At 38.9% G+C, this 27,260-nt stretch overlaps 1 protein-coding gene across 1 annotated transcript in view; it reads left to right on the top strand.

Annotated features, from left to right (window-relative positions):
• Positions 1-27,260, top strand: part of cntnap5a (contactin associated protein family member 5a) — a 68,124-nt gene that overhangs the window by 5,386 nt on the left and 35,478 nt on the right. Inside the window, exons 2-6 of the mRNA XM_053328212.1 lie at positions 7,789-7,936; positions 11,372-11,575; positions 12,210-12,394; positions 16,915-17,058; positions 22,644-22,915. Of these exons, the coding sequence (XP_053184187.1) occupies positions 7,789-7,936; positions 11,372-11,575; positions 12,210-12,394; positions 16,915-17,058; positions 22,644-22,915 (953 nt within the window). The remainder of the gene's footprint in view (positions 1-7,788; positions 7,937-11,371; positions 11,576-12,209; positions 12,395-16,914; positions 17,059-22,643; positions 22,916-27,260) is intronic.

The following is a 27,260-nucleotide window of genomic DNA, read 5'->3' as shown; positions in this document are numbered from 1 at the left end:
AGTAAATTAGCTTGATGTTCATTGCAAATATTCATTTCAGGGAAAGTGGAATGTATTCTAGCAGGGGGTCCGTATTACCATTATCCTTATCCTTGAAAAGCCTTATTTAAAATCAGTTTTAATGCTGCTGTGAATAAATGTGTGAAATAAATTCTTCCCCTCAAGGATGGAATTTAAACACAAATTTTCATTCTTGTTAGCCGTACAGGTAGATGAGAGTAGAGGAGATATAACAAGGATTAGAACTTGCATGAGTGCTAATTCATCTAAATTAAAACCTACACCTGTTTAATTGATCCTAATAACTTAATAACATCTTAGCACTTTTAACATTCTGCAGTGTGAACTCACAAGAAGTTTAAATAACCTTTTTAAATAGTCGTCAGCCACATCTAGGCAATTTTGGTTGGTCAGACTGCTTTGGTCCAGATGTGAATATCTACTGTAGGTACAGATGGATTCCTATTAGACATCTGTGTTCCCCCATGTATTAAATCCCAATGACTTAAGTGACCCTCTGACCATGAGGTTGACATTTTTGGTGTTAATTGAAATGACTGATGGATGGATTGCCATAAACTTTTTATATTCATGGTTCCCAGACAATAAATCCTAATAAATTTGATGATCCACTGACTTTTCATCTAGTGGCACCATCAGGTCAAAATGTTATTTTTTCCAATACTTTGATTTATAGTCAAATACCTAGAATGACAGGCCCATCAGACTCACGTGTAAAGTGATGAGTTCTAAATAGCAAATGTTAAAAAATAAGATTGTGTTCATGATCAACTTAAACAGGCTTAAAATCAGCATGTTAACATTGCCATTGTGAACATGTTGCCTGTTCTTTTGGGGTAACTGGAGAACACAGTGTGGAGAACAATACATATGAGTAATTTCAGACTTCAAAGACAAAAACAAGAGATACTGATGGCAGAATGTGCAGGGAGAACAGAAATAACTAAATAACCCTCTTAAACTGGCTGGAATAGAAATAATGTGCTTTGAACATCCCCGAGACTCTGCAACCAGGACCTGGAACAACAAAGTATATATAGTGAACTTAATAGGTGAAACAGAAGATGAGGTTGATCAGTCATAGCAAACTTTTGCCCATCAGTCCCCTCCACCCCCCTAACAAGATTCCAGGCTGCCTGCGCAATAAATGTCCAGGAACACAGCATCAGCACACTGAAAGTTGTGATAGTCACCTTATCTAACCTTAACTGTAAAACACTATTTATATACTCCAATATCACCAATGACACATTTGCCCCAGGAGTCTGTTCAGTAACAATGACATCTATCCTTAGACCCTCAATTTGGATAAAACTTCCCCCAAAAATACCCTGTAATGGGGGGAAAAATGAAAGGAAGTTCATGAAAGGCAACAGAGGATGGATGCCAGATGGACAGATATGCAATAGATGAGCAGATAGCAAAATAACAGTATGGAAGCAAATATGGAGATCTTAAATATTCTTCCTAAAGATAATCTCAATATCTAAGACCTCGGCAATACTGGTCTGGATTACTTCTGGCAGGCATTTGGGAATTGCAGTGGAATTTTGAGTCATGGCAAGGTCGTGAACTTCCAGCTTTCTCGTTGCCATGTGTTCCCCCAGGCTCTTTAACTAACCAATGACCTTCTGGAACATACCGTCTACTACAGTACGTCTTCGTTGCCGGCAGCAGGATTTATTCCACAGTGAATTTATTAAAATAAATGTATGTGGAAAAAGTGACACAAGGGAGCTCATCATCGGAGAGAAAGAATAAAGAGTCTTAATGAATGAGGGGGGAATCTGTTCCACGGTGACAGAAACACAAATAGAAATAATGAAGTCACTGTGGGGTTACGACTGTTTATGTGGATGAGGGCCAACCTTTATCCTCTGGTCCCTTGGAATATCTTGTGTACCCTCAGGCATTCTATTCACAGACATTGCCTCATCTCCCAGCTGGAACACACAGGATGATCTGTTGCAATTGTTTCCGAGGAGGAAAAAAACATAAACGTCATAGTTCAGGACAGGCTCACCAGTGGTGTGCTTGTTGTGATATCGCTCTTGAATACTAATGAGCCCGACTGAGTGTTCTTAGCTAATGCAATGTGATAACTGAACAGCAACCGCAGTGTACATTTTCCAAATGTTTCCTTCGGGAGACAAGTGGAAAGACTCTGGGCTCAAATTAGGGTCAAGTGTATTGTAGCTGTGTATTATCACATCTGAATGAGTGAAAACATGTTGTATGACTACATCCAAATGTGTGAAAAGTACAAATGTTTTATTCAAATGAATTCAATTTTTTGAAGGTTTCATTTTTCAGTCCTCAAGGAGATCTGTAGATGTGCATGACGTTTTGTGAACAAAGAGGAATGAGTAACATTAATACCCATTTCCAGTGAAAAAAAAGACAGTTTAGCATAATAATGTGTGTGAACTAGTCATTTAAGTTACATTTTTATTAAAATTAGTCACATTTAATCACAAAATGGTGGCCAGACATGAACAATGGCGCCTAACCTTGGTTTATGTTGAAAATATCATCCATGTTTCTAGCCCCATACCTACAAACAAGGAATTTGGCACAAGCATCAAACGTGTGACAACAGTATTTGTACTCTTGGACTTGATTTGTAGATGTAAGGGTGAGGTTCATGCCATACATGAACTGAACCCTTACCCCCCCCCCCCCCCCAACCCTATACCCCCTCCCCCAATAGCAGCACAATAACTGCATTTGCACTTTAGCCTATCCTTTTCTTTAAAGCACTTCATCTTTTTTCTTTTTCTTTTTTTTTTTTTTACAGCACTTTTGATCATATTTGACCTCATAGCTATTCTATTCTCTGTGTGTATTTGAGTGTGTGTTTGAACAGAGTGAATAGAAACAGTTTTCTTTTATGAGAGACAGCAAATTTCGACAATAAAAGCATTTATTCATTCACACATACAATTGAGTACTGTATGAACTTTTGTCACCAATAAGCAGACAACACGGCAAACCAGATGTGTGTAAGCCTGTAAAGTCTGTAAGCCTTTTTTTTAACCGCAAACCTTTGTGCAAATCTTCTTTAAGCTCAGTCATTAGAAATGATGAATGCATGTCTTTTTAATTTGTTCACAAAACATCATGCACAGCTTCAGATCTGCTTACAGATTGAAAAATGTAATTGATTTATAAGTCATATATTGTTTGCACATTCAAAATATTTGAATTCATTTCATCAAAATCTTTGTACACATTCAGATTCAAAGGCAAGGGTTTTAACTTGGTTTGGTTAGGAATATTTTTGTTAGATGGCCAAAATAATTGTGTATATGTGTACCTTACTGTTCTCTGTCTCCTTTTCTGCTTCATAGGCACATGTACGCACACACATACACAAATGAAAGAGCCTGACCTGAAAGATGTTTACTGAATATGCTGAAACCTTTACTCAGTCTGGTATCAGACGTAACTACAAATCACAGACCAAGGTATAAAAATAATAATCTAAACCGTCACAATAAATGTTATAGTGAAATAAATGTATAGACACCTGTAGGTAATGTGCAGCTCTGTAACAAGATACAGTAAGGTTTTCAAGCCTCACCAGAGACTCAGTTTTTATATCGGTTTGTGGATTTGGGTGACACAACTCAAGAGTTCCATGACAGAGCCACAGTGATGCTCAAATCTCTTTTAAGTCATCTCAAAAACTTGTATTTGTATTATTTTTCATTCAACTCCTGAACTTATGGCTAGATCCTTCACTGTAACATCAGAGCTCAACTGTTAGGCTGCAGCAGCTCACCTGTCTGTGTGTGTGTGTGTGTCTCTGTGCTGCTCATGCTGCTGCTGACAGGATTTTCATGATAAAATGATGCCTGACACTGTGGCAGCCGTGGGTGTTAAGGGTGTTGCAACACCCTGCCCCTTCACAGAAACATGATTTAAAGACTGTCTGTCTTATGGAAAATCTTAACCAAACTGTTGATTAGCATGATCGTTAGTGAAGCTAATTGCTAAAGAGCCACCATGCTATTAGCCACCAAGTACACTCACATGCTTTATGCCGTTTTAAGCCAAATGCCAAAGGAATATTTTGCTTTAGATTTCATAGTTTCACCCCTTATTTTAGTAAGTAATGCGTGTTTTGCATTTAATATAGCAAGCTATAGTTTATAGAGGACAGTAACATTACTCTTTATTATTGAGCTTAAAAGTGGCTCAAATGTTGTAACTGTGGTAGTTGGTTGCCATCCCGCCCTTAAAAATACAGAATATTTAATTGAGGATTAAATAGTGCAGCCGTTCAGAATCAATACGGGACGGGGGTTGTCCCGTATTTCCGAGTTGTCATGAATGCAGCATCATCCCACCCGCATTCTGTGAAGACCCGCCCTACTCTACCCCTGATTGGGTAAAATCATACAGTCTATGGGTAGAATACAGGTAAAATACTCACTGGTATCGTTGGTTTGATTGATTAGCCAAAGGGAAACAATATGGTAAAGTTTCTGGACAGCAGTCAGACGCGGTGCTGCTGTCAGTTACAGCTGGCTGTGATGGTCAGGGGTATGAAAAGGCTATTTAACATTAGTTATGTGGAGTGTCAAGTCATAACTTTAGTCACTAAACAGAACTAAATAGACTATCTAAATGTAAGCTAGTTTGTCATTACTAATGCGAAGAGCCTTCAAATTTTTAGATGTAACACTGTTTTATGGTAATGTGTTGCCTGTATTACGTTTAAGTTTTAACAACCGAATGCATGTTTATTAGTATGCTAATCACTGATTGAGCAAGCTAATTGCTAACATTAGTTAAAATAATCGCTAATTAGCCACCATGCTAGGTGAACTTTTGCCTCTGTGTACAGAAAGTCAACTCACCTGGTTTATACAGTTTTCAGCCAAATGCCAAAGAAATATGTTGCTACAGTTACAATGAGCTATAGTTTGTATTATGTATTAAAGAGCACAGTAACGCTACTCTCTATTATTGAGCTTAATAGTGACTCAGGTGGTTGTAACTGTGGTAGTTAGCTTGTGGGAACTAGTTGCTAACTTTACACTGGCTAGTCTCAAATAACCTGTTTGTCTGATATTATCCTGTTAGCTTTGAGGAAGACTTCAGATGAAGAGGGGCTGCTTGTTCTCTGTGGCTGTTGAGCAACTTTCAGCATATCTTTTCTCCATTTCTTTTTTGTGTTTCAGTTTAACCAGTCCATGGACTTCTGTTTTAAGGGCAATATAATACAGGTCCAGCTTGAATTCATTATAACCTAAACCTTGTTATTAAAGCAATTATTTGGAGATACTGATTTGTTATCAAACCAGGGTTCAGTGTGTTTTCTCTTTCATTCTAATGAAAGTGGAAGTATAATTAGGATAGTTATGCTCCAGTCCAGTAATTCATAATTAACTGGATATATGTAATAAACTGCTACCAGACATTAAATAAATTCTCCTGAGTTACAGTTATATGGTGATTATTTTATTTTAAGTTGAAGCAGTGGTTATTATAACTATAGTAGTAGACTATCATGTCCCACCCTACTAGAACCCCCACCCTTTTAAATTGGCTGCTTCACCCCAGCCTCATAAACAGATCATTTGGACAAACTGGGGGCTAATTTCATTTATAAATAATATCCATGTCTTAATGACACATATGAAATAATATCTCTCTTGATCCACTTATCCCACTAATTTCGAAGATTAATGTTTGGATTGATTACAGAACATTCTTATTAACTAAGCTTAACTGTTACTGACACTTGGGCTCTTTAAAAAAATACCAGATGTCTTAATTTGCTTTTGGGAGGAATTTTCTCCAACAGCTAATAAAGTAGTTTAATTAAACAGCACGTCTGAGCGTCAATCAAAAATGAGCTAACAACATCTAATGCCTGAAATTAAATATAGTATTAAATTATCTTAGTTTGTCCAATCAAGCTGTTTTCAATTCTGTGAAATTTGAAACATTTAAACTATAAACTAAACTAAATGGCACACTTTTTTTGCAGAAAACACACAAATCTGGCAACTCTGCAGAGATCTTACCATTAATATTACGTGGAGGTAAAACGGGTAGATTGTTTGAGATCAATACAAATATTGGTCGGAACAACCCAGTAACACCTTGATATTGGCAGGGGCATGCTTACTGTCCATACCCAAATATACACCCTGAATCAATCATCCAAAATGTTTTCACTCATTCAGATATGATGATACACAGCTGCAATACATTTGAGCCAGGTTGATTACAACAATAAAAAGCAGAGGAAGAAGACAAACACACACTAAACTCATACTTTGATTTTTCAACTTTGACAACATGCTTTTATCTAAAATGCTGTATTTGCTTGCTATAGTTCATTGCTTTTACGTTTGTTTTTGTTTTGTTTTTTCACTTATAATCATAGCATTTAAATGTGGAGCAATCAAATTGTCTTTCTTGTGCTCCACCCTTGTGTGTCTCACACAAAGACTAAAAGAGACAAGGTCGTAGCACGAGCCCTGTCTGAAGAGCACGGTAGCACGTTTTCATCAGTGTGACTCTCTCTCTCTCTCTCAAAAAAAACAAAAAAAACAACAACAACCCACCAGCAAATACAGCTTCGGGGGAAAACACCCAAATCATCATCGAGTCATGAATATGAATGTCTTTGTTTTCAAGGCAGACGTAGTCCTCAAATTTGCACTATACAAGCTTGTTTGTTGTGCTAAAGTAATATATTTGTTATAATCAAATGTGTACAGCACGGTGCAATTAGTAAATCCCTCCTGTGCAGCCGTGGATTATAGTGCACATATAAATAAACCTGCTTGTACCTGTTTTAAGATTCACCCACCAGGCTCCACTCGGTCAACGGTTCAAAACAGCAAAGCAGTGGCTCAAATCCCAATAACAACCTTATGAGTCAGACAGTTGCTTTGATTATGTACCAAGAAGCAGATAGCCTGGTGTATTTAATGATGCCTCTGCTTTGGAGTGCTCTAAAAGCCCAGGTCAGCCTTTTGTGCCGCTACTCAACGTACCTTTTAATGCTGTATGTTATTGTGTTTCTGCTATTGTGGAAAGTTGAATTATTGGCCGTGTCTGACTGTGTTCAGAAAAGCCTCAAGCTGATCTATCTTTATGGTTCTTTGTACTGTAGTACGAGTTCTTATTGATTGGACTTGTCCCCTACCTTGAACTGGTTATGAAGAAGCTGGTAATCAGTCATTTGAGAGGAGAGGTTGTTTGTCTCTGTTTCTGCATCCATCTGTCACTCTCCTGCTCTCTCTCTCTCTCTCTCTCTGCGTTTATATCCTCTGGCTTTGTTCGCTGCAAACTGAATGTTGAGGAAGGATGGAAATGAAAAAGAAGAATGACATTTTACAAGTGTACTCTTTTTTTTTTGCTTTACTGAGAGAAAACCCAATGTAAGAATCCTTATTTTGCTGCTTCACTGGTCACTTTCCCCACCATCTTACGTGAAGACTCTCATATTTCAATACCAGACGATGATTCTTATCTTTTTACATCAAATGGTGCGTTCAAGGAGAGGGCGAAGACATTGCCCTTGGGTTCGCCTCATCAGCGCTTTGTTGTTTTCTGTGCTATTAAAGACTTGAGATATTCTGCTTATCTTTCAAGTATTATTTTCTGCTTCCTGATGAACATATTTCCCCATTCATTTACAATCGGAGGTCATTTGCTATTTCTCTCATGTTTTCTACCGCTGTCTGAATATTCTGCTGCCGTCATAGACACCATCTTCTTTTTTGTGTCTGGGACCTGCAGAGTTTTGTCGGGAATGTGAATTCGGAGGCCGTTGTCCAGAACAAGCTGTCCCACTCGGTGAGAACCCGTTTCCTTCGCTTCGTCCCTCTCGACTGGAACCCCAGTGGCTGGATGGGCCTCAGAGTGGAGGTGTACGGCTGCTCCTACAGTGAGTAACACATACCCCCACCAGTAAATAACACGCTCTGAAAGCACTCAGTCTGCACATCAAAACCTCTGTGGTCGCACCACCTACAAGGTTCATTCATTTATACATCTAGCTTTGCAGTTATATGCTTCAGTGGGGATTAGTAAGAAGTATTTTTCCTTGACTTGGTTGTTTGGTTGTTCAAACAGTAGTGAAGACGCAATTCAAAAGACACAATGAGGATTAGGGCAAGGTGTTAGGATACTAGTACCAATCCAAGTAGCCTTGAAGTGATACTCATACCAATTGAGTACTTCATTCGATACCCATCATGTGAATAGAAGCACTAAATGCTATAAAATGCCACCACTCCTCCACATCTAAATTATTTTTACACAAATACAAGTCTTCAAAGTGGGCCAATCACAAGTCACATTAAATCAAAGAAAGCTTGTGTTGATTGGCTGTGAGCAAGTCCATACAAATAGTCATATTTTCCCGCTCTGGGCACAAACAGGATCGATTGCAGGTATCGTTTGACAGGAGACGTTTTGATACTATTTGGTATGGATTTATTTGGTCGATACCTTAAAGGAATCAAGTACTGATACCCGGCCCTAGTGAGGATGGGTTCGCCTCATGTTCAGCACTCCAGTAAAACTAAATGAAATGCTTCTTCGGCAGCTGTTGGTGGTGGCACTATTACTATCAGCATCGATTTGTCATTGGGAAAGGGAGAATTATTTTTAACATGGAGGGTGAAAACATTGCATGTTGCTTTATAGACTTTAGCTGCTTTTCAGCAAACTGAGAAGACTCCATAATAGTTGAAAAAAAGAATCCAAAAACACTTTCCTCAATTCCTGTGACAGACCTCTTTTTGTTTTTCTTACAAGGCATCTGACAGGTCTTTGCTGATGTAGACAGCAGGTTCACTGTGTCATTTTATACAACCGAGCGTTGAGTGAAGCAGATTTTCTTTATATGTGTTGCAGCAAAGTGCAGCATGATGACCTAAAAAAAAGGAGATATAAAGATATACCCAATGCAGCTTGGATCATTACAATTCTATTATTGATGCCAGTGCTACTGCATTGGGTGGATTAATGCCAAAATCACTTCCTCATTTAGTTCCCCCATGATGACTGAATTAAGTTGTTGTGTCATGGTGCTAAATTGTGCTTATGTTCAAAATTCAAGCATATCCCAAGATAATAATTGGATTATGTTTTGGTCGTCATAACTTCAATGTGTTATCATCTCAGGATAACATGCTGTCATACTCCTCCCCAGGTGGTTTTTATTACTAAGTCATTGTGCTAAGCCACAAGAGAAAGAGCTTGTACTAAACATCTGCATCACACTCCATTGCGTCACGCCACATAGAATCATTTGACACATAGGCCTGTCACAATAATGTAATTATCAACATCATCATGTCTATATATGGACTTATTATATGATACATGGACATGACGTTGATCATTTTTTGACCTCAGTATTGCCACACTTCACATCAGCAGCTATGAGGCTATTCATGTCACATTGGTGAAGCGAGTAGTGTCCTCCATTCCTCACTGTGCACGTCCTGAGTGGAGTATATTATCATTATATCAGTATATAAAATGATCTTCTAATGACAATAGTATCCTTTATCGCGATTATATCTAAGACAATGTATCGTTCAATAAAAGTATCAATATTATCGTGACAGGCATAATGACACCTGTAGCACACATTAGACATGCCTCACAGATAGAAGATGTAGTCAAAGGTACAGTAGCCTGGGTGTTTCAATCCCAGGAGTGAATGTGTTAAAATGACACCATCAGTTATCTTAAGCTAGTAAAGCATAGGATTGCAATCACAAAACGATGCTTTCATTCTCAAAATAACAGTTAAATAATGATTTGGGTCTTAAAAGATTTAATTGTGAGATATTATTCTGAGATAATGTCATCACTGGGGATTGTAATGAGACCCACAAGAAGAGACTGCACCTCTGTGACTGTACCTGACAAAAGGGAATGTAGTTCAGACACAGTAACATTTATATCCTGAGTAATGCTCAATAAAAAAAATAAAAAAGGAGGAGGGGGGGGATTCACTGACAAACCTCTCCCACGCATTGTGGAGCAGCACTAACTAGATGAGCCAGTGAATTAATGCACTGTGAAAGACCGTCAGAATATCCCACAGTGAGCAGTTTTATGATGCTCAACCACCACACAGCACTGTAGTGTATGTTGGATAAGCGAAACATTAATGCTGCCTCACAGACTCCCTTGTTCTTCGATTTAGATTCATGTGTCTCCCAATATAAACATAAAATAGGTTATGAATTACAATATAGATAAGGGATTATTTAAGTTACAGAAACTGAAATGGAGACACACAAAACAGGTAACATTGCTACTGAAATCCCTGCAGTGCGTAAAGTGTCTCATATATGTTCTTTTGTACTACTTGGAATAAATTGTATAAGAATGAGAAAAGCATAAAATAGCACAAAATATAATCAAGGTTGGGATTCTCCCCTTGTTGTGTACTGTTAGCACAACTAAGACATCTGTAAACACAAATGTTCTCATCACTGTGTGTACAATACTGTTTTCCTTTCTCACTCAGTTTACAGTAGAACAGCCTGAATCCCAGCGCTGCTACGATGCGACAGCCACGACACTAGACCACATTTAAACTGTGATCAACAGAGCTGCATGACTGTTATAGACTGATAAACCTGTGAAGTTAGCTCCACTGTGGAAAAAGAGTTACTTTGATACAGTTTATGGTAATTGTAAATACTATTAAAGCTAGTATATTATAACTGGTGGCTACGACTATGCTGTAAACAACAAGAAAGCAGCTTGTCTACTGATTATCCTTATCTTCTGCTTTATCTTCTTATGTCATCATCCTTGCTTTTATCCCTAGCTTGTTGCTCCCCATTGTAATGTTTTAACTGTGGCATGCCATTACTATGCCTACTATTCTTCTACTTCTTTTTTGCCAGACTACCGTTCTGCTAATTTTGACAGTGATCATGAAATAAAAAAAGAAGGGGAGGGGGGGTATTTATTTATTCAAGCAAAAAGAGGTATAATAGTAGCACCGGTCATATTAATATGAGTAGCAGTAGTGGTATGCTGGGTTTTTTTGTTTGTTTGTTTTCAAATTTGAGCTTGTGACATGTAGAAATAGTCTTTTTTAAAAATACTCGCATCAAAATAGAATTTAATGAGAAAATTGAGACGGCTCAAAACTTGTTTACTGAGCACAGCCAATTATGAACACGCATTTTCATTGCTGTCCAAATATGAATTCATCATCAAAAAGAAAGCAGACTTAATTGTCGGAGCAATTTTCCAGATGGTGACAATAACACATTTTTCTTATTGTTCGCAGACACTACAAGGTATAACACTGATTCAAAAGTTATTGTGATTTTTCTTTCAGAGTCATACGTGGCAGACTTTGACGGCAGAAGCTCCTTGCTGTATCGGTTTAACCAGAAGTCCATGTCAACGGTGAAAGACGTGATCTCTCTCCGGTTCAAGAGCCATCAGGCTGAAGGGGTTTTACTGCATGGAGAGGGGCAGAGAGGAGATTACATCACCCTGGAGCTTCACCGAGGAAGACTAGACCTCTACCTTAACTTAGGTAACCATGCCTGTGTTTCCTAACCTTTCATTCATTGATGAGATATTAATCCTTAAACAGAAGTGTAGTTTTGAACCCTTTTTCATGATTACCTGTGCTGCTTGTCATTAATCTATTTCATCAAACTGTGCTGTTGATGGAGCAAATGATTGGAGGATTATTATTATCATAGTGTATTTTTCTCAGTTAATTGGTTATTCAGCATGAGCACCGAGATTTATTCTCTTCAAATTGCCACATTTGTTTGACCAATATTTTAAAAAGGCATGCAAAAGTATGAATATATTGAAGCCTGATTTTTTTTTCCATTTAATTCAAAAATGATGAAGCTTTAATATGTTTGAAACAGAACATGTTTGACATTTCTAGTTGATATTTGAACTCAATTATCAGAATAGTCATGTGTTTTTTTTTTTTTCTGTGGCCAGGGTGATTCATTGTTTAGATGCAGCCCCTCACCTACTTTCATACCTACTCACCCGTTTCAGAACACATAATCTGTGTGAATGGACAACATGTAATTGTGCATGCGTCCGTGTGGGCTTTTTTTTTTTGCCTGGCTGCCCTCTCACACATTTACAGATTTGCTGTGAAGGATGTGTAGCCACTCACTGTGTCCCTGCTGTTTTTCCAGACGACAGCAGGCTGAGGTTCAGCAGTAGACGTGTTGCTGTCACCGTGGGCAGCCTGCTGGATGACCAGCACTGGCACTCTGTCCACGTAGAGCGCTTCAACAAGCAGGTTAACCTCACAGTGGACTCCCACTCACAGCACTTCCAAACCAAAGGGGAAGGACACTCACTGGAGGTGGACTATGAGGTGAGTGCACAGGATGATGAAATTACACAAACTGAAAGTGATATAGTCAGAACAGCTTGGTAAATTGAGTGTACCACTTAATAAACTTATCTGAAAAGAGCTAAACATCTAAGTAATGAGAGTTATTGTGTGTAAGTCCTGGAAAGGGGTCACACTTTTGAAAGGCATCTCATAAAATATAAGACACTTTGTCATTGTTGGTGTTCATCGGAGTTACATTTGGTGACTGTCAGTGGTGACTGCGACTCAGGAGGTAGAGCAGGTCATTCGCTAATTGGAAGATCAGCATTTCCATCCAGTCTGCATGTCAAAGTGCTCTCGGGAAAGATACTGAACCCCCAAATTGCTTCCCGAAGGCTGTGCCTGTGTTGGTGTGAATGAGCATCAGAACTCCCAATGAGCAGGTTGGCACCCTGCATGGCAGCCTCCGCCAGCAGTGTGTGAACGAGTGAATGTTGGCATGTGTTGTAAAGGCGCTTTGAGTGTTCAGAAGACTAGAAAGGCACTATATAAATGCAGCCCATTTACCAATTTGGAGGCCATTTGACCAGCAGCAATAGAGACCAAAATAAAAAACCGAGATGAGATAGAAAAACACAGTGAGATAAAAAAAATGGGATAATAAATAATAAAAAAAACGGCATTGCACAGCAAGTTAGATGTATGTAATAAAGTGTTGGAGTGCATTAGCAGTGGTTGGGGAGGGGGGGATGGGTGGTAATATTTACAGTCTTCAATCCTCAACAGCTATGGGAGGGTGGAGGGGATAGAAGCTACAGCTCCGGGGGAAAAGCTGTTTTTTAGTTTGTTGGCTTTGATGGCTCCATATCGCTTCCCCCGATGGCATTGACAAACAGACTGTGACCTGAGTGGATTGGGTCCTTGATGATGTTGCTGGCCTTCTTAGGTAGATGGCTAACATACACTGTGTCCAAATTTGGGAGCATAGTTCTCACCACCTAACCCTAACCCTAACCCTAACCCTAATCCTATGCTGTTTTTACCATCTGGACCAAGTCCTTCCGGTTCTCGATTGGTACAGCTGGCATACCACACCATGGCAGAGCATCATGATCTCTATGATGCTTCAGTAAAGGTTTGTTAGGAGCTGAATGAAAAGTTTGGCTTGCTTGAGTTTTCTTGGGAAGAAAAGTCTATTTTGAGTCTTTTTCACCAGGTGGGAGGTGTTAAGGGACGATCTTTTGTTATATGGATTCCCAGGAACATGATATTGTTGATACTCTCCGCCTCCTCATCACTTATCTGGAAAGGGAGATGTGTAGTCCTCCTGTATCTCCTCGAATCCACAATGATCTCTTTAGTTTTTTTTGCGGTCAGGACCAGATCATTGTCAGAACACCACTTGACCAGAGGTTGGACCTCCTCTCTATAGCCTCCTCGTCGTTGGATAAAAGCTCCACTATATCGGTATCATTGGCAAAGTTCACTATAGTGTTTGGGGGGGAGGTGGATTCGCGTGCAGTCATGGGTGAAGAGAATGAAGAGGGTTGCACAGAGCACACATCCCTGCGGCACACAGGATGAGGGTCGAGGATATGTGATTGCTCATGTTTTGTAGTCTATTAGAGGGAGAAGTCCATAAACCATGAGCAAAGTGAAGTGGCTAATCATATGTTGCTGAGTTTATCTACCAGTCTATGGGGAAATGTGGAATTGAAAGCAGAGCTAAAATCAAAAGAATAGCATCCTTACATATGTGTGTGGATAGTCCAGGTGTGTCAGTGTTGTATGAAGTGTGATTGAGAGTGCACCCTTCATAGATATGCTACCTCCCCTTGATGTGAGATAGTACATACCACTCAAACACTTCCTAACAATTGCTATGAAGGCTTTTAACTGATGTCTTTTTGGGTTAGGGTTAGGGTTAGCAGGGTGGTGAGGACTACAGCCTGTTTTAGGGAGAGGCTAAAGATGCTGGCAAACACCCCTGCTACCCTGCTAGTTGGTCAGCACATAATTTCAGTTTCAGTGTGTGTTCTGACACACCTGTCTGGTCCTGCTGCTTTGGTGACGTCTATTTCATCTTAGCGGATGTCACCTGGTGGCGCTGTATGAGTACAGGACCCCCCATGGGAGTGAACACGACTATGCTCGTATAATTATTAGAGGAACCACTAATAATGACAGAAAAGAAAGAAACGTGGCAGAGATGAATCATTTTTATTTTCTCAAAGGCAGAATTGCCAAGAGGACTGCCAACCTTGAAAGATGTTTGCAGAGCATTTGACATATCATATCTCTACAATGTATGCTGAAGACAATTGCAGATTTTGCTTTAAGTGCCACACACACACACACACACACTCACACTCACACACAGTTCGCATTATTATTTCATTCCAGTTTCAAGATTCTAAAAACATATTCAAACCATTTCTTTGAACAAAATGGATTATGAGATATATCCTTTCTACACTCATTTGGAGACCCATCGATTGATTGCTCGCTAATCCTCTCCCCAAGAAAGCAATTGCCCAATCATTGCTTAGCAACCATAACTAGGGGTTTTGACCTATTTACAGTTGCTCCCTTAGTGTATGGGAATGTAATAAAAGCAATACTCCATATATAAAAAATTTAGACGGTGGTTTAGGGGGGGAGATTATTTTTTGTCTTTCCAAAATTGAAAGTAGAAGAGCAAAGGTGTAATGAGTGGATGTGTTAGAGCTAACCTCAGTATTTTAGCTTTATATTATGTATGCTGTCATCAAGTGCATCATCAGTTAATACCCTTGACAAGATTCTACCTTTAAATGGTACATATTATGCTTTTCTATTTTCAGTTTTTTTTGTATACTGTTATGATGCCAGATATTTATGTAAAACATGGTCAACACTCTAGAGCTTGAGGTGAACATATGCAAAATGTTCCCTGCAAGTCAAAAGTCCAGGCTTCAACCTGCTCTGACATTTCATTTGCAACAATACTCTACTCCCCCATCTTTGTTCAGGTTGTTCCATGAGTTGTTCACGTTGTCCACTGGCATATTTCACATCAGATTTGGGCTCAGACATGTATGCGTGTATTTAAGAAGTTGATATTTGAAGTAAAGATCAGGAAAAAGAAGTGAAAAATCCTTACTGTTTGTTTACCTAGCTCCAGAGCTGCCGGATGTCTGTTGAGGGGAAGCTTCTGGGAGCTAATTAGAACAGAGTGGGCTCATCGAGAAGGGGGGGGGGGCTTAAAGAGATGGGGGCTATAATGGCCTTCAGACAGACGCTGAACTGAAGGGCTGCATAAAGTGTAAGTATGAGATGAATAAGGAGTTTTCTGAACTTTCTATCTCCAGTAGAGCTCCAGATTGAAAATATAGACTTGATGATGTGCATGTTACGTCCTCTTTAAAATAAATCATTCTGACACATGAAGCTAAGCTGTAGCTGATCAGACCTGCTAGTGACGCTTGTTAAATGGCCAGCCGCCTGTTGTAAATGTTCTATTTTACCTCTGTCTGAAATCAAGCACCCTTTACAAATTTTGAGTGATAAATCTGCCGCCATGCTCGTGTATTGCATATATATAACGTGGAGAACGAAAACCTTGACAAGTATACATTAGCAAGCGAGACGGGGCTGAACTGTTAGTTTCTAAAAATAACAACACACAGGTTGCATGCAGTGCGATTCCTGAATTATACATGACCAAAAGTATGTGGACGCCCGAACATTTCCCATATATAAATGATAAACAAGGGCATTAATATGCAGCTACAAGATCCTTCTGGCAGGGTCTTCCACCTGGGTTGGATCCCAGCTGCGGGGATTTGCTCCCATGCAGCCACAAAAGCATTAGCAATGGTGGGCTTATAAGGCCTGGCTCTCTCAGTCTGCTTTCTAGTTCATACCAAATGGGTTAGATGGAGTTGAGGTCAGGGCTCCATGTGCAGGCCAGTCGAGTTCTTACTGACCAAAATCAGGACACAATTATTTTATGGTGCATGGTTTTTTGCTCAGAGAAATTAGTCATGTTGAAATAGTAAAAATGCTTTCCCCAAATGTCTGTAGCATAGCAAATGTTTGACAAAAGCACAGGTGTAGATAATAAAATGAATGATGGCTTAATCCTGTTTAGCTGCTTCGGTTTCAGGGTACAGGTTGCATATCGAGTCACTGACACATGGTCGTGGCTTACTGGCATGCTTAAATAGGACAGGACCATTGTTTACGCTATTAGTAACACAAGTAAAAGCCAAAATGTGTGCTGAGAAAAAAGCCTAAAGATCACACCATGAAAACCAGCCCCAGTCCAAAAGTATACATACTGTATCCATGTATGTTAAGATCCAGTGAATGGCTGTTGTTTTCTCACTTTATGAATCACCAAGTGCAGCAGTTCATGCATTATGGTTATGTACAGTAAAATATAGCCAAAATGTGAGTTTAATTGATGATTTTTTTAATAAAGTGAATGAAAAAATAGACTGGATAAATCCACATTTTTGCACTACATATTTAATATGGGCTAAATTTCTGTGTCTTCTGTTCTCCTTTAATTACAGCTGAGTTTTGGAGGCATCCCACTGCCCGGTAAGCCCGGCACCTTCCTCAGGAAGAACTTCCATGGCTGCATGGAAAACCTCTATTACAACGGAATCAATATCATAGACCTTGCGAAGAGACGCAAGCCACAGATACACAGCGTGGTAAGTTGCATTTATAGATTTTCAGATGTTCCAATTTTCAAGCATTATTGCATCCACTTTTATTCAACACAGCATATAGTGTGCAATGTATCAGATCCACCCCTTTGAAACTGTGTCCTAGTTTGTTTGTTTTTTTAAATAAATAATGGATTTTTTAGGAAGACACTGGTGTCAGTGTTTGAGATTTTAAAATCTGAAAATATACAATATGTTGAGGTTTTTACATAAACACATAACTTAAAACATTTTAAGTCTATCTTAAACTTGACTATTAAACATCAAGAAATGAACTGAGCTGTACATATCCATCACAGCTGGGTATTGGTGCTCAATACATTTAAGGTATTGACTGAAATAGATACATACCAAGTAATATTGAAACGTCTCTAGTCACACGATACCTGCAATCGATCCGTTTTGCACCCAGAGCTAGAAAATATGACTACTTGTATGGACTTGCTCACAGCCAATCAACACAAGCGTTCTTTGATTTAATGCAGCATGTGATGAGCCCGCTGCCACAGCAGCTACACTCCGTCTGTGGTGGTGAAGTCAGGGTGAATTTTAGTTCAGCAGTCAAGATGCCACCTAAACGCTCTAAAGTGTGACTACACTACACACCTGTTACACCAGATACAAGCAAGTGCACCAAATGTGGAATGGGTATCCAATGGAGTACTCAAGTGATACTAGGTTCAAGGGTACTTGGATTGGTACTCGTGTTGTAATTTTTTAAAAGATACCCAGCCCTACTGGCACTTAAACACTTCCTGCTCTTGCCAAGACCTCAAACCTTTACCTTATCTGGGCATAGGCCAGGAACTTGGTAATCATCAGGCCTCTTAATGGAGTCAATGAGAGCATTCCTCAGGACACCCAGACCTACATGATCAAGGCAATGGTCATACATCCACACATCCCAAAACTCAGAACTTCTATCTTATCCTGACACGGACCAAGGCGAGGAAGTGGCACTGAACTTCTTAACAATGGCAATGAGCACATTCCACAAGACAGCATGATTGCATGGCCAAAACAGTACACAGTTATACATTAAAATGATAAACTCAACACTTTACTTCTACATTGTTACTAACCAGTGACATATATGCTGATACTGATATTGATGATGAGCTAATGTAAACCATATCATGTATATATATTTTAACAGGGTTCCTGGAGATTGAAGCATACGCTTTTTTAATGCATTGAAAAGCTCAGAAAGGTGTGAAAGCCTTTGTCATTTGAAAACCCTCTTACCATGCAGAACGCTCGTTCATATGCATGTCACCTTTGCTAACAGCTATATATATGCAGGAAAATATCAAGCTTGTGACTTGGAGATTGTCTGCTAGAACTGTTCTTCTCTCTGTTTCAACCTCATCTTACTGTTATCACTATAGATGTTACACTGCAGTTTGTAATCTTGCATGCCTCATCTCCAAGTCCGATGTGTTGTGGTTGAACTAAACTTAATTATATCAACACGGGCCAAAAATCAGACAATGATAGTGGAGTCATGCAGTAAATTTTTCTTCACGACTCAGCACAAAAAAATCCACACTAACAATGAGGCTGAAGGCGTCTTTACATTATCATGGTAATAACAGCGTGAGCCTCCTCATTATGGTGTATGTTGTGTGTTGCAGTCTGCAGTGCGATGGGATTAAGGTGTGCCGAAAGTTAATATTTTCTATACTATGACCTGAGCCGCGGTGACCTTTTGAGGGCACAGCCAATCACTGGTGACCGCTGCTTGAACTGAAAGATGGATGAAAAGCTAATTACTAGTGTTTCTAAATTGCCAGAACTGCACGGTTACAGGGTGACCTCATATGGAGACAAAGCAAAAAAAAAAATAGATTCACCATGCAGGTGCAGCTACTAGGTTGGACAAGTAGCAACATTAGCATTGTAGGTTGTTGAATGGATGGAGAAAAGGGTGTTTTGGAGTAGTCTGCATTGGCAATTGGGACTTTTACAGCCCCTTTAGACATCTTTCCTGAGTTATTTTTAAAAAAGAGACGTTGTGGGTAGACCTTAACTCCTCTCCTTGGAGGGAGTCACCAATATATTTTAGTTAATGTGGCTGTGGCTCTCAGGACTGACTATATTCAGTGGGCTAGAGCTGCAGCACATTCAGTGAACCAATCATCATCCAGGGATATCAATGAGCTGTGAATAAGTGTAATATAATGACCATATATAATGATCGTATTATGACTTATCCACATTGTTTGACTAGGAAACTCCTCCTTTGGTTTTATTTGAAATGATTTAACCATTTAAGATTGATTTTGCTTTGTTAAAACCAGACAGATATCTATAGTGAGTCTGTATCATCTCTCATTTATCATTATACCTCAGCTACAGTCTATGGAACAGCCTGCATAATGTATTATTTAATATTAGAGGTAGATTTATCTGTATATTGAGGACAGCTGCTTGGAAAAAACATAATTAGCCAACAATATAGCTAGTTAGAGTCAGTTTCTTGTGTGTGTGTGTGTTTGCGTGCGTGTGTGTGTGTGTGTAATTATATTACCATGTCTCAGATAGGCAAATTAGCATGTGAGGACGTCTTGTGATAAGCAGGATTCAGTTACTTCCCCAGTGAAAACAGTTGGCAACACATGTAAATGTGGTAAATACTGCTGCTGTGCTCACAATGGCAATACTAACATGCCGACGATTAGCAGGTATCAAATTGACAGTGTTTGACAATTTAAGGTAACATCTGCAATTAATGTGCTAAACACAAAGGAGCAGCTGATGATGGTGCTAGATGAAGAGTTAAGGGATTACCACAGACATTATGATGCATCATCTGGGGACCATGAATGCATGTAGAAAATGTCATCCTAGTCCTCATAGTTTTTAAAAAATATTTCTTATTTCTGTTAACCCTTACATGCTGTTCAGGGTCTAATTTGACCCATTTTTTTACATTTTAGAGAAGAAAAAACACACTTTCTAAACCTTTCTTTCAGTCAGACATTTGATTACTTATCCTCGTGATCCAGAATACAAAATTAGTAATATTACACCTTTCTAAAAGTATGTGTGCACAGCTGATATACATTTTTTGTTGCGTTTTTCACTCATATTTATTAAAAAAACTAAATAATACACTCTCTCTGCTCTTTAAAAGCTTCATCAAGGATTAATCACCAATTTATTAATGACTGATGAGGTCATTCATGAATGATTTGTGGTTCCCAAATTATATATAGAAACTTATTATGAGTTGATGCTGTGAAAGATCCAAATATGAGCAGTATGTAAGGTTAAGGATCTAAAGACAGGCATTGCCATCCCTAGAGCCATGGTGATAACTCTACTAAAGATGTTTTATTTCTCCTTGCTGTGGTGTTTTCTGAAGCTTAAATGTCCCATTTAAGTGATTTTGGTGAGAAATTAGAGTGAAAAGAAAAGAGAAAACAATCATTACATCTCCAATGTGATGATAAAAACAATATCATTAAGTCCATTTGTGTGAATGGTTTCTCAACCTGCCACACAGATCACATGGTCAACCCTCAACGAGCCTCAAGCCACATCTCATCTCAGCCAAACCCTGCCTTTAAAGTCTGATTGCTGCGTTAAAAGTCCTTCACTGACAACAAAAGCAGAGAGGTGGAGAGAGCGGCTGCCATGATGGAGGCTGTAATGGAATTTCAATGGGACAATCTCCCTGAGGTTGATGGAGGAGAATCACATTGAGAGTCAAAGAGCTGATTGCTCTGTGTATCCCTGCAGGCACTGGGACTGATAAGACTCTGACCTCAGCAGACATGACTGGTCTGGTTGGATGTCCCTGACACCACCTCTGCACTGCACAGAATTAAACTCTGAAATGTAAACCTAACTCAGTTTTATCGTGGTTGCTCTACCATATTGGTTTAGAGCAAGCAAATTTGAAATCATTTTATTATTTCATCTTAATTTTACACTTGCTTACTTTGGACTTTATGAAGCCTCTGAGCCACTGACTTTTTTACTATTGCTCAAAAAGTCTTTTCTGACATTTAAAGTGAAATAATGTTAAAATGACAAGAAAAGAAGAAGGCTTAGAATGATTTTGTTAGCTCCATCATTTAATAGTTTCAGTTTGCCCCATATTAAGGTCTGTCATAATAATTATCCACTTATCATACAATAACATAATTCTCAACATCATTATGTCTATATATGGACTTATCATATGATACACGTATTGCCACACTTCACATTAGCAGCTAAGAGGCTATAGAAAGTAGATATTGTGACAGGTGTACCCATATTACATTCTTAAAGAAAATGAGTTGGACATTTTTGGAGATACTTTTGTTCACTTTTTTCAGCGCTTGTCATATCTGTAAATATGAAGTGACAACAAGTACCAAACAGTTAGTTGACTATCTCTTGGCCGGATGCAGTAACTTCCAGCATATAACCTCCTGTAAACAAACAAGATATACCTAACATATTAATAAATGAAGTTTGGAAGTGCTCATAGACAGATTTTGTTACCTTTGGACAGAACAAGGCTAACTGTGTTCCCCTGTTTCCTGTCTTAATGCTAAGCTAACTGGCTGAGGCGGTATAGACAGTGGTATCAATCTTCTCATTTAACCCTTAGATAGTGTTCAGGTCAAATTGAACCCGTTTTGACATTGTAACAGCTGTAAAAACACCCCAAATCGTTTTCTATTACCTATTACCTTCTATTATTGATGAGTTTTCCCTAAAGTGGCCCACAATGCACAAAAATGAAAATATTTAAAATGTTATACTTTTGTATAGGTGTGACTAATTTTTGTCTATTTAGGCTGTTCTGGGTCAAATGTACTGACATGGCTTTTAGTCAAATTAATAGTAAATAGTTTTAATAAGATATTAGTTATGATGATTTCTTTCTTTATGATGTAGCAGTGAAGACTGATGGCTCTAATGTTTATACAATAAACCCCATGATTCCATAAAGGTCTTGTCATTTTCACTTTCTTTAAAATCCATTTAAATCATTATTGTATGTTGTATTGTCATGTCTTAGGTCAAATAGGACATGATATTGTGTGATAGTAGCTGTTTTTTCTCCAATAAAACACTCTCTATGACACACTAATCAAGGTTTAATCGACTATTGATGCCTTCTAAACAGATGTGTGGCCCAAATTGTGGTATAGACACTTTTTATGAGGGGATTCTTAGGCTGGGTCAAAATTGACCCAGAACAAACAGCGAGGGTGTAGAATATGAACAGTATGCATGAATTAACTCTCAGGAAGACAGGCATATTTCCCAAAATGTCAAACTATTCTTTAAATCATTATGTTTTTTTTTTTAATTAATTAAAATATGCAAAAGCATCATATTGTAGATTTCCAAATGTGTCAGCTTGAAGTACAAATTGCTGCTCAGTTTAAATAGTTCAATATGATTTTGCTTGGGGTGAGGGAAAGGTTTTTGCTCATCGCTCTTTAACCATCTGTTCCATTTTTTTGTGCACATCAACATGATTTCCATACAAATCGCACTCCATTCCACATGAGACCAGACTGTGCTAAGTGTAAATCTGCAACCTTGGCTTTGTCGTCCTCCAGGGCAACGTGACCTTCTCGTGCTCGCAGCCCCAGCTGGTGGCCTGCACCTTCCTGAGCTCCAGCAGCAGCTTCCTGTCGCTTCCGCCCGCAGCGTCTGCCACCGGGGGTTTCTCTGTCCGCTTCCAGTTCAGGACGTGGAACACAAACGGGCTGCTGCTCTCTGTTCAGCTGAACCCAGAACCACAGAGACTGGAGCTGCAGATCAGCAACAGCCGTCTGCTCCTGACCCTCCACAGCTCAGGACATCAGAAATCAGAGGTCTCGGCCGGTGAGTCTGCAGGCCACACACACACACACACACACACACACACACACACACACACATATAAAACAACACAAGCTTATGAGGACTGTGCCTGAATTAATTTACTCTCACAGAGAAAATTCTGACATTAACCCTCACCACTTCCTGCCAACATTATCTTTGAATTCTCTGTCTTTGAATGCCCTGGGTTTTGATTTTAAAAATGAGCTTTGTTGTGATGAGTAATTAAGATAACTACATATTTTCTACATTTATATAATTGGATTTGATCATCTCCACAGATTAGATCACTTTTAAACTACGCAAGCAATTACTTTGAATACAAGGCATTAAATAGAAAACATTTTACATCTCTAGCATTCACATTTGAGTTGTTAAAGACTGCACTTAATGTCATAGAACTGACATGTTTTATTAGCTTAAGTGAGCCATAAACTTTATTTTCTGCATGAATTAAAATCCTCACAAGGAAGAGAAGAGTGAGGCAAGCACAGCTCAGTAACAGCTGCTCCTATTGTATTCATCCTAAACACAAGACCAACCTTCACTTAGACTCACTTTAGTCAAAACCATTGCATATTAACCTCTATATAATATATATAATATATAACTTCACAATAATAAACCATCTATCTAGAAAATAGATGAACAGTCTGAGATGTTTTAAGATAAAGTGCAGTTTCAACTATGTTATGTCTCAGTTTTAGGTTATTTTGCAGAGAAGCTGCTGACTAACAACATTTTCTACAATGTTTAATATATGAATGTTTTAAATATCACCACAGTGTGTATTTATTGTTTTTTCAGAGAATTGCATTCTGGTCATGGTGGGGAAAAAATCCCCTGAAGCAGCAGAAAATTTGAAATGACTTTTCTGCAATTTTCACACTTTGCAAAGGTATCCAGTGGGCCGGATTGGCAGGCCGGTTCTGGCCCACGAGCTGTATGTTTGACACCTCTGACTTAGACCTTAGAGGCAAGGACACCAAAATAGGTCTGCTTGTCTCTGCCCAGTGTTTACAGCTTCAACTGAGGCAGACAAAGAAACATGGTGCTGCTCCAATCCATGAAACTAGTTGGGTTGAGCCAGGTATTTCACCCCCCCCCCTTACTTTTATCACCTTTGTCTTCAATAAACAAAAAAAAAAGTCTGTTTTTTCGGAATTACTTGGAGAAAAATATCATCCAATCTTCCCTGTATGGGATTGCTTAGCAAAGATATCACAGATAACCATGATTGTTTTGGGGAAGCCGGACTTTCAGCAGATAGGGGCTGCAGAGAAATATAGATGGAGAAGACAACCATAGATAGGATGCCATGTTCTTTTTTATATCATCTATTTCTGCCTGCTTTAATTTACCAAACTGTATCAGGCTAGACAGTATCTCAGTGGTGGAATGTAACAAAGTACATTTACTCGAGTACTTTGCTATACTATTCTATACTATTCTTACTTATTTCACACTTGCACTCCACTCCACTTTTTAGAAGGAAATTCTTTTTAACCCACTTCATTTATTTCACAGCTGTTAGAATCTGACATGTAAAACAGATGATGGATTTAATATCTTATATTTGTAAGTCATTTAGATCACCTCATGGAAATCTCTTTGATATTAAAAGATTTCTTTTTCTGCTGATCAGTGTTAAAAAAACCTGCTTTAATTCCTGTTTTATTCATTTTTTTGAATACAATAAAACATGAACATTTCCAAGAGGGATGAATCATTCCGCAGTCACCATATATCTGTACATACAGTACATAATTAATATAACACTACTGTAAGCGAGGCCATTATGCATAATTAGTACTTTAACTTTTGATACTTGAAGTAAATTTTTGCAAGTTTGCAAATAATACTAACCTTATTATTATAGTGTGGCGTTGCTAGATGAGGGGTTTGGGCCTATTTATTTATATACCTTCATATTTTCATAAGGATTCTCAAGTGTTTCTTTCTCCTTGATTGAATAATTATGCAAGTCCCATTTATAAAATATTATTTTACGGCTCTGATAACATTATGTTTCAAGTTGTGTCTCATCCAACTACTCAGCATGGAGACTTGTTATATTTTAATCATACTGAGATGTAATTCTAGCCTGTAAAATTTTGGATGTTTGATGGAGGACGTCGCTGGCTCTTCTCCACGACTGAAGTGCTGAATCACTGCTAAACGTTTTCTCTGAAGCAGACAGCAAATGTTTCACACACAGAAAAACTGGACTCACAGCTGTTAAATCTTTATTGTTCCTGCGGTGCATAAAGATCGGCTGGGTGAGCAAACAGGAGCGTGCTGTGCAAGGTTAGGGTGTCCCCTTGTAGGATTTTAAAACAGCTGCCATTTGGTGACTCAAATGCAGCTGGAAAGTGTAATTATTAACAAAGTGCAACCCCAGCAGTGAAATCATTGTGCTCTCCTGTATGGGCTCCACCTTCTGTTCACACTGACAAGAAAAAGAGGGAAGTTGTGAACAAACTGAGGATTTATTTCTATCTAAATCTCCCACTTTCTCTTCACAGTGCGACAGATTCACATACTTCACGACAATGTCAAAACGCAGCGCAGCAGAAGTCTTACAGTGCAATCATTAAACTGAATTTTCAGGGCTCACCAAACTTGTTATGAATAATTTAAACGTCCATATTTAATCTCTTGTTCTTCTCACTTTCTCTGTATTTGAACCATCACCTCGATGCTTTTAAAACTTTCCTTTTCACTGTCAAAAGTAGACAGTGTAGACTAGCACGAGAAGAAATGCAATTGGCCCCTGTTTGATGAGGTGCTGGCACTTGAGCTAAAGTGCACAGGAGCGCTAATGTGGAAAGAGTATCGATTCCTCTAGTTCTCTGCTCAAGCCAGAAATGATCTGCCGTACAGTATATACGGGCCTCATTTTCACACGCGTAAACATAGCGCACGAGTCTCCAATGAGTAACAACATTGGAAACGAGATTCCGTGTCGATCTCATTCTGCCAACCGGGAACGGAGAGGACTTGGGGCAGCTACGACAACAGCTTTCAATCACATGAAACTGTGACACTCAAGTGTATTCCCCAGAGGCTGCAGCGGGTACTCAGAGATGTAGAAGAAGATAGGAGAGGTAAATAGTAATAGTGATGTGATATAAAAACAGTGCAACATATAGATTGTGATTTGACACGTCACACTTGGGGAAAGGGAGATCTGACATTGGTATGAGCAGGAAAGGGGAGGGGGAAACTCCTGCTTATGCTTGCCAGTAGTCCCTCGGGACTGCAGAGCTTATTCCTTGAAACATTTAATGGAGTAGGGGGGGAGGGAAAAAAAAATCCTTGACAGCACTCGCAGTCTTCTGGTATAAAAAGGTTCCACTGTAAGCAACAGACATCATCAGGCTCTTGAGTGAAAGCTGACTGTTATTTGACTAACTAAACAAAAACTGCCAGCATGCATTTCGCATGGCCGTCATGTCCGCTCCGAGCTGCCAAGTCGAAGCACAGCTCAATCTGGATGCTAATTTAATTTAGTCTGGGACCAACACACAGTCAGACGGGGTAAAAGTGTCTCAGTCATTTCCATTCACAGCTGCCATTGTGCTCCTGAAAGCTCGGCGAAGATGAGCTGTCACCGTAGATTAAAAGATAAATTGTTTGTGGATCAAGCGGAGTCGCCTCATTACTCGTCTTTTCTTTTTTTGGGTTTTGATTGATTCTTTTTAAAAGTTTGAATCGATTTTCAGCTGGATGTCAGTTCACAGATATCAAAATAATAAAACATTTAGCAAAGGGTGAGGTTGTTTAAAAAGAGATACAGAGAGAGAGATGTTTGGGCTTGGGTAATGATGGAATTTAATAGAGAGAAGTAGGGTGATGAGTCCAATTAAATATGCCAGTTTTTTAATAACTTTTTTGGAAAAGCAGGCAGAAATGTGTTAAATAAATATCAGTCTTTTCATGTGGAAGTAGCTCGACCCAGACTCTTTTTCAGTGAGTAAAAACTGATTAATTCAGTCCAGTGTCTCAAAACAAATGAAGAGAATACAAGCAATCAAATGTAACTGGCTTAACTCAAGATAAACAAACTAAGGCATGATCTCATGCACATAGCTACACCATCATCCTCTGATTCGTGTTCTCTCTAAACCTCCATCTCACCCCTTAAATTGGCCCTTCAATCTATTAGGCAGAAGCATATTTACTTTCCCTTAAACCAACTGCCATTTAACAATGCTACTTGTATCAATAAATAAACTTAACAGTACTTGTCTGTGTTTTACTTTAACCTTTACATACTGTTCAGGTAACACCCCAAATACCCTGAAATATGATGACTTTTCCTAAAGTTGCCCAAAATGCACAAAAATGTA

The sequence above is a fragment of the Scomber japonicus genome, chromosome 11 (genome assembly GCF_027409825.1).
Source record: "Scomber japonicus isolate fScoJap1 chromosome 11, fScoJap1.pri, whole genome shotgun sequence".
In the NCBI taxonomy this organism is placed as follows: Eukaryota; Metazoa; Chordata; class Actinopteri; order Scombriformes; family Scombridae; genus Scomber; species Scomber japonicus.
The sequence above is the reverse complement of the archived record's forward strand: the minus strand, read 5'-3'. Positions and strand labels throughout refer to the sequence as shown.